Source organism: Scylla paramamosain, chromosome 23 (assembly GCF_035594125.1).
Source record: "Scylla paramamosain isolate STU-SP2022 chromosome 23, ASM3559412v1, whole genome shotgun sequence".
In the NCBI taxonomy this organism is placed as follows: domain Eukaryota; kingdom Metazoa; phylum Arthropoda; class Malacostraca; order Decapoda; family Portunidae; genus Scylla; species Scylla paramamosain.
The window spans coordinates 16,075,232-16,083,442 of NC_087173.1; the positions used below are offsets into that span (position 1 = coordinate 16,075,232).

Genomic DNA, 8,211 nt, shown 5'->3' on the forward strand with positions numbered 1-8,211 from the left:
GAGAGTGTGAAACATGCAATCTTGATAAGGCGCCTATATATATATATATATATATATATATATATATATATATATATATATATATATATATATATATATATATATATATATATATATATATATATATATATATATATATATATATATATATATATATATATATATATGTATATATATGTAAAAGTCCAACAGGGTATTATACCTCTACCTTATACGTGTTATTGTATATTAACTTTTTCCTAGACGTGGTTGTCGATTCCTTCGCAGCTGTGGATGTTAAGTGTTGTTTTATGTATTTCCCTTGTCTGAGGGTCGGTAAAACAGTCTGGTGACCTCAACTTAGTGTGACATGGAGTTATGACTGTGGTGAAAAGGGTACAGGAGTCACAAAGGACCCTGTACACCCATGTCTGAGCCCTGCACTGAGTCCACACAGGTGGTGGCTCAGGGAAGCTAGTCCAGGTGCGGCAGATTTGTGAAGGGTCTGGGATTTGTGATTGTAACTTTTTATATATAAAATATGACTTGAATAGATAGCTGACATGAACAAGCTTGGCTTTAAGACTTACATTTCCATATTAAGGTCTTGCTTAAGCCAGCGCATTTTATTTTGACTTTTTTTTTTTATAGCAGGAAAATGTGCATTTCTTCTTGAAGTGCTCTCCTTCTTTTGCATTACAGGTGTTGCCAAGGCTTCCTTCACCACGATGTTCTCGCAGAGCAATACGACCCTTCGCCAGGTGGGAGAGGAAGAGCTGGACATTCTGAAAGAGAGACTGGCCTGCCACCTGCCTCACTCCCTCATTGTGAGTACACACCTGCATGTGAGTGGATATGGAAGTATCTCAAATTTGATTTTCTCATCCTGAGCCCCAAACTCATGTAATTTTGTGTCAAGGTGTATGGCAGCGTGAGTCTGGCGTCGCACTACGGCATTCACTACCTTCATCCTACCTCCATCCTGGTGCCTGCCGACCCCTGTCCTTCCTGTCTCACCATCACTGCCTTGATCTCCAAGGTAAGTACACCGTTCATGTGATGAGAAGCCAGCGCACGTACAACCTTGCCCTGCCAGCGCTGACTGCTGCGTAATGGTGAGGAAAGACAGCTTGAGGTAAGCCACCAGCTTGCAATTAAGCAAGGTTTACAAGTTAGCTCAGCAAATTATGCCAATCCGTCACATCACAAAGGTTCAGTGATCTCATGAACTTTTGTCATCTTATGTAACACCATTACTTTCAACCTCTCTCTCTCTCTCTCTCTCTCTCTCTCTCTCTCTCTCTCTCTCTCTCTCTCTCTCTCTCTCTCTCTCTCTCTCTCTCTCTCTCTCTCTCTCTTTCTCTCTCTCTCTCTCTCTCTCTCTGGTAAAGAAGCTGATACCATAGAAATAAAAAAAAAAGAAAATTCTCTCTCTCTTTCTCTCTCTCTCTCTCTCTCTCTCTCTCTCTCTCTCTCTCTCTCTCTCTCTCTCTGGTAAAGAAGCTGATACCATAGAAATAAAAAAAAAAGAAAATCTCTCTCTCTCTCTCTCTCTCTCTCTCTCTCTCTCTCTCTCTCTCTCTCTCTCTCTCTCTCTCTCTCTCTCTCTCTCTCTCTCTCTCTCTCTCTCTCTCTCTCTCTCAAACTTTTTAATAGAAATAAGCAATAAAACCTACGGTTACTTTCTAATGATAGTCCAGTTTCCGAACAGAGATTGGTATAATGTAATCTATGCATAGGTGGCCGTTATCACGATAAATTTTATCGCGATAACGATATCTGGTTATCGATTATCGATAATTATCTTTCCTGGATTATCGATTCATCTGTATCGCTGATACTTTGGTTCCAAATTAGCGATAAACGATCATTTGTTTTTAGGAACATAAGCATGTTGAAATTTTAATTTTTCAAAATCAAATACAGTTATTTTACTAAAAACCGTATTTTTCATTAAGGAAGAGACTGCATAAACATTGAATTTGAATTTTTTTTCGAGTTCCAGATTTTACCAGGAAAAGGGATGAATTACTGAGAATACTAGTTAACTCTTGCATGAGAAAGCTGGACAGAGAGAAAGAAGAAAGTCATGTGCAGCGAAGCCGCAGAAAAAGGGGAGGCATTCAGTTAGCAAGATAAGAAGAGCAGTTACCATGAAAACAGAGATAGAAGATAGCAAGACATGCAACATTGCAGCGATGAGAGAAAGAATGAAGACAGTTACTTGGAGGAAAGGAGTTGATAAGACGAAAAAATTTTCATTTCTCCTGTCTAAAACAGCGGTATGAGTGGAACTCCTACAGACATGTGAAGCATAATCCATACATGGACGGATAACTCCCCTGCACAGAGTTAGTAGCTGGAAGAGCGAGGAAAACTGGCGGAGGCGACTCAGAACGCCCAACTTCATAGAAGCTGTTTTAGGTAGAGATGAGATGTGAAGTTTACAGTTTAGATTATTATGAGGAAAGGAGAGACCGTGGATGTTCTTTGCAGAAGAGGGGGACAGTTTGAGTGTCATTGAAGAGGAGAGGATAGTTATCTGGAAAGTTTTGTCGAGTTGATAGATGGAGGAATTGAGTTTCTGAAGCACTGAACAACACAAAATTTCCCCTGCCTAATGAGAAATTTTAGAGGGATCAGAAGTCAGTTTCTCTGGTTTCCCTGTGTTAACTGTTTACTTTTTGAATGGTTGAACCTTTACGAAAAAAATGTGGAAAAGTGTAGGGTAGTATCATCAGCATAAGATTGGATAGGCCAAGAAGTTTGATTTAGATCATTGATGAATAATAGGAAGAATGGGTGACAGGACAAAACTCTGAGGAATACCACTGTTAAAAAATTAGGAGACGAACAGTGACCCTGTACCACAACAGCAATAGAACGGTCAGAAAAGAAACTTGAGATGAAATTATCGAGAAAAGATTACAAGGATCAGAGCTATGTGCGAGACTATATCAAAAGCTTTTGATATGTTTAAGAATCTCTACGTGTTACAATCTATCACATCTCAAGAAGGCCCATTTCATTGATTGGCGACACAATGAAAAAAGTAATATTCTAACTCATGAGAGGTGAAGAATTTCCTAAAAAAATTTGCAACCGTTTTCTCGTATGCAATTTTGAAAAATCTATTGTAAAATACTTACAGCAGTCCGTGTTATCAATGTCTGTGGTGATTTTAAACACCTCTATTAAGTCATTTCTTAGTTTCTGTGTTAATGAGAATAGATTTAATTCTTTAAGATTTGTTTGTTAGGCTTAGCATCATTTTCGTTACTCAATGCTGAACTCGTTCTAATTTATCTAAGTCCTTCTGGTAACAGGGGTATCATGCCTGAACGCAATATTCCAAAAGGGGACAAACTATAGAGTTATATAGAGTGAAGCCAAGGAAGTATACAGAGTCAAAACCAAGGAATTATACAGAGAGAGAGAGAGAGAGAGAGAGAGAGAGAGAGAGAGAGAGAGAGAGAGAGAGAGAGAGAGAGAGAGAGAGAGAGAGAGAGAGAGAGAGAGACAGCTCTGTGTGTGTGTGTGTGTGTGTGTGTTTCGGAAGACAGGCACAAGGTGAAAGGGACGTGAATGGTCACACCTATGTCTAATGGGAATTATTTCGATAAGACCGGCATTTTGGTCACCCAAGACTTTCACGCCAGCGGTCACAGGAGTGCGGAAAAATTAAATGTGTTTGTGTGTATGTGTGTGCGTGTGTGTATGTGTGTGTGTGTGTGTGTGTGTGTGTTGAAAGGCGCTGCTGTGTGGCCTTGTGTGAAACAGGCCTAACTAAGTTGAATGATTCGTAGATTTGTCCTACTGTGGTGTGGTTCTAATCAGTAAGTCACCGTGCATAAGTCTGCCTTCACATAAGGAATACTGCCATATAGGTGGTTGGAGTTGTTAAAAGATCTCAATAAAAGAGGTGTTTACTTCTCTAAGGCAAATGGATATGGAGTTCTTGGAGGGTGTCTAGTAAAGTTAGTGTATGACTTTACAGGGTGTACAGTGCATTGGGGTGTTCTGGAGTCCTGCAGAGCACACTGCCTTAGATGTAGCCCGCTTTCTCTTTCACATCCCTGACTTGAACCGCAGTCAGCCAGTGCTTTTGATGGGCTGCGCTAGCATCCTGCAGCTATCAGTAAGTTATATCACTCTGCATTTGGTAAAAAGATTTGTGAATGAAATGAAACATCTGAGATTAAGACATGACTGATTACTGTACTGACAAAACATTCTTCTCTAGTCACTGGGCATCGTTGGTGGGCAGCGATTGCACGTTCAGGTAAAGTTCCAAGGACATATATACAACCTCGAGACACCAGCAATACTGGACATTAAGTAAGTGGTGTTAGTTCTTTGTGTTCTATCAGTGACCTGTTTAACAGTAAACATCAAGCTTGGCAGATTTTGAACATTGGAGCTGGTGATACAAATGTTGTTTTTATCTGTTGTAGGCTGTCTCCACAATATTACATGAGCAGCCTGAAGGAAGAAGATGCATTAATGGTCTGGACACACTGGAAGGCCAATTACTTTGACACAGAGGATGGTATAAGACATGACATTGCCCATCTCCCATCCGTTAGTATTCGTAAACGCAGCCCTACAGACAGTGTTGAGTCACTGCAGAAGGAGGCAGGAGAGAATTTAGTGTCGTGGATTCGCACGACCAAAAACGGTTGGATGGGTAACACTTTCACGCAACTGCAGCATCGTCGAAAGGGCCTGGCAAGCAAAGCCACCCTGGCCTTGGCACACCAGCTGCTGCAGAAAGGTCTCCTGGCTTATGTTGTAATTGAAAACAATAACACTGCTTCCATGAAATTCCACGATGCCCTGGGTTTCAAGTGGCAGTGTGCCTTTTGCACACTTGAGCTACTTCCTGTTGACAAGAACATCTAGACCAATGGTTCATAAAATGATCCTTAGTCACACTTCTTTTTTTGTTTCTAACAGACTCCTAAGTCCCCCTTTACCCCACCCTCACTTCATGTGTTTATGTAAAGTTATATATTTTCATAATCTATATTATGAATGTTTAGTAAAACAAAGATCTTGCTTGGATTAAGTCTACCACTAATAGGGTACCCAGCCCTACATTTTTAATAACGTCTTCAATACATAAATACTTCACTTTGTTATTTATTGATTTTTAAAACAATTGGTCCTAATTCAGTGTTCAAATTTAGAGAGCATTCCTGTAATACTAGGAGTAATAATGCAAATTTATCCTTACCTGTATTCAGGACTAAACTATCAAAAAATAGTGTTATAAATTTTGGTTCAGAATTTTTCAATAGTCTCCCTCAGGATATAAAAATCTTGCGTAGAGGAAGTAATTTAATTAAATTTTAAAAATATATAATAATTATATAAAGTTATCTTTTTTTTTTTTTATGTAGGAAGGACACTGGCCAAGGGCAACAAAAATCTAATAAAAAAAATGCCCACTAAAATGCCAGTCCCATAAAAGGGTCAAAGCAGTGGTCAAAAATTGGTGGATAAGTGTCTTGAAACCTCCCTCTTGAAGGAATTCAAGTCATAGGAAGGTGGAAATACAGAAGCAGGAAGAGAGTTCCAGAGTTTACCAGAGAAAGGGATGAATGATTGAGAATACTGGTTAACTCTTGCGTTAGAGAGGTGGACAGAATAGGGGTGAGAGAAAGAAGAAAGTCTTGTGCAGCGAGGCCGCGGAAGGAGGGGAGGCATGCAGTTAGCAAGATCAAAAGAGCAGTAAGCATGAAAATAGCGTTAGGAGACAGCTAGATATGCAACATTACGGCGGTGAGAGAGAGGCTGAAGACAGTCAGTTAGAGGAGAGGAGTTGATGAGACGAAAAGCTTTTGATTCCACCCTGTCTAGAAGAGCAGTACGAGTGGAACCCCCCCAGACATGTTAAGCATATTCAATACATGGACGGATAAGGCCCTTGTACAGAGTTAGCAGCTGAGGGGGTGAGAAAAACTGGCGGAGACGTCTCAGAACACCTAACTTCATAGAAGCTGTTTTAGCTAGAGATGAAATGTGAAGTTTCCAGTTCAGATTATAAGTAAAGGACAGACCGAGGATGTTCAGTGTAGAAGAGGGGGACAGTTGAGTGTCATTGAAGAAGGAAGGTTGTGTCGAGTTGATAGATGGAGGAATTGAGTTTTTCAGGCATTGAACAATACCAAGTTTGCTCTGCCCCAATCAGAAATTTTAGAAAGATCAGAAGTCAGGCGTTCTGTGGCTTCCCTGCGTGACATGTTTACCTCCTGAAGGGTTGGACGTCTATGAAAAGACGTGGAAAAGTGCAGGGTGGTATCATCAGCGTAGGAGTGGATAGGACAAGAAGTTTGGTTTAGAAGATCATTAATGAATAATAAGAAGAGAGTGGGTGACAGGACAGAACCCTGAGGAACACCACTGTTAATAGATTTAGGAGAAGAACAGTGACCGTCTACCACAGCAGCAATAAAACGGTCAGAAAGGAAACTTGAGATGAAGTTACAGAGAGAAGGATAGAAACCGTAAGAGGTTAGTTTGGAAATCAAAGCTTTGTGCCAGACTCTATCAAAGGCTTTTGATATGTCCAAGGCAACAGCCCAACAGCAAAAGTTTCACCAAAATCTCTAAAATGACCACCTCTAAGGATGACCAAGACTCAGTAAGGAAAGCCAGAAGATCACCAGTAGAGCGGCCTTGACGGAACCCATACTGGCAATCAGATAGAAGGTTGTGAAGTGATAGATGTTTAAGAATCTTCCTGTTGAGGATAGATTCAAAAACTTTAGATAAGCAGGAAATTAAAGCAATAGGACGGTAGTTTGAGGGATTAGAGCGGTCACCCTTTTTAGGAACAGGTTGAATGTAGGCAAACTTCCAGCAAGAAGGAAAGGTAGATGTTGACAGACAGAGCTGAAAGAGTTTCACTAGGCAAGGTGCAAGCACGGAGGCACAGTTTCGGAGAACAATAGGAGGGACCCCATCAAGTCCATAAGCCTTCCGAGGATTTAGGCCAGCGAGGGCATGGAAAACATCATTGCGAAGAATTTTAATAGGTGGCATGAAGTAGTCAGAGGGTGGAGGAGAGGGAGGAACAAGCCCAGAATCGTCCAAGGTAGCGTTTTTAGCAAAGGTTTGAGCAAAGAGTTCAGCTTTAGAAATAGATGTGATAGCAGTGGTGCCATCTGGTTGAAGAAGAGATATTTTTGGCTAGATGCCAGAAATCACGAGGGGAGTTAGATCTTGAAAGGTTTTGACATTTTCTGTTAATGAAGGAGTTTTTGGCTAGTTGGAGAACAGACTTGGCATGGTTCCGGGCAGAAATATAAAGTGCATGAGATTCTGGTGATGGAAGGCTTAAGTACCTTTTGTGGGCCACCTCTCTATCATGTACAGTATAGCACGAGAACAAGCTGTGTTAAACCAAGGTTTAGAAGGTTTAGGACGAGAAAAAGAGTGAGGAATGTACGCCTCCATGCCAGACACTATCACCTCTGTTATGCGCTCAGCACACAAAGACGGGTCTCTGACACCGAAGCAGTAGTCATTCCAAGGAAAATCAGCAAAATATATCCTCAGGTCCCCCCAACTAGCAGAGGCAAAACGCCAGAAGCACCTTCGCTTAGGGAGATCCTGAGGAGGGATTGGAGCGATAGGACAAGATAAAGATATGAGATTGTGATCGGAGGAGCCCAACGGAGAAGAAAGGGTGACTGACAGCATAAGCAGAAGGATTAGAGGTCAGGAAAAGATCAAGAATGTTGGGCGTATCTCCAAGACGGTCAGAAATACGAGTAGGTTGTTGCACCAATTGCTCTAGGTCATGGAGGATAGCAAAGTTGTAGGCTAGTTCACCAGGATGGTCAGTGAAGGGAGAGGAAAGCCAAAGCTGGTGGTGAACATTGAAGTCTCCAAGAATGGAGATCTCTGCAAAAGGGAAGAGGGTCAGAATGTGCTCCACTTTGGAAGTTAAGTAGTCAAAGAATTTCTTATAGTCAGAAGAGTATATATATATTATATATTTATTATATATATATATATATATATATATATATATATATATATATATATATATATATATATATATATATATATATATATATATATATATATATATATATATATATATATATATATATATATATATATATATATATATATATATATATATATATATATATATATATATATATATATATATATATATATATATATATATATATATATATATATATATATATATATATA

At 39.8% G+C, this 8,211-nt stretch overlaps 1 protein-coding gene across 2 annotated transcripts in view; it reads left to right on the forward strand.

Annotated features, from left to right (window-relative positions):
• The window catches only part of LOC135112275 (uncharacterized), a 33,650-nt gene extending 25,690 nt beyond the window's left edge, over positions 1-7,960 (forward strand). The window contains exons 2-6 of one of the 2 annotated variants that reach the window (XM_064026564.1): positions 682-806; positions 899-1,018; positions 3,977-4,117; positions 4,223-4,317; positions 4,434-7,960. In XM_064026564.1, the coding sequence (XP_063882634.1) occupies positions 708-806; positions 899-1,018; positions 3,977-4,117; positions 4,223-4,317; positions 4,434-4,881 (903 nt within the window). In that variant the 5' untranslated portion in view covers positions 682-707 and the 3' untranslated portion in view covers positions 4,882-7,960. Of the gene's footprint in view, positions 1-164; positions 807-898; positions 1,019-3,976; positions 4,118-4,222; positions 4,318-4,433 lie in introns of those variants that run through there. The other variant, XM_064026563.1, reaches the window with a different exon arrangement.
• The last annotated feature ends 251 nt before the right edge of the window (positions 7,961-8,211 follow it).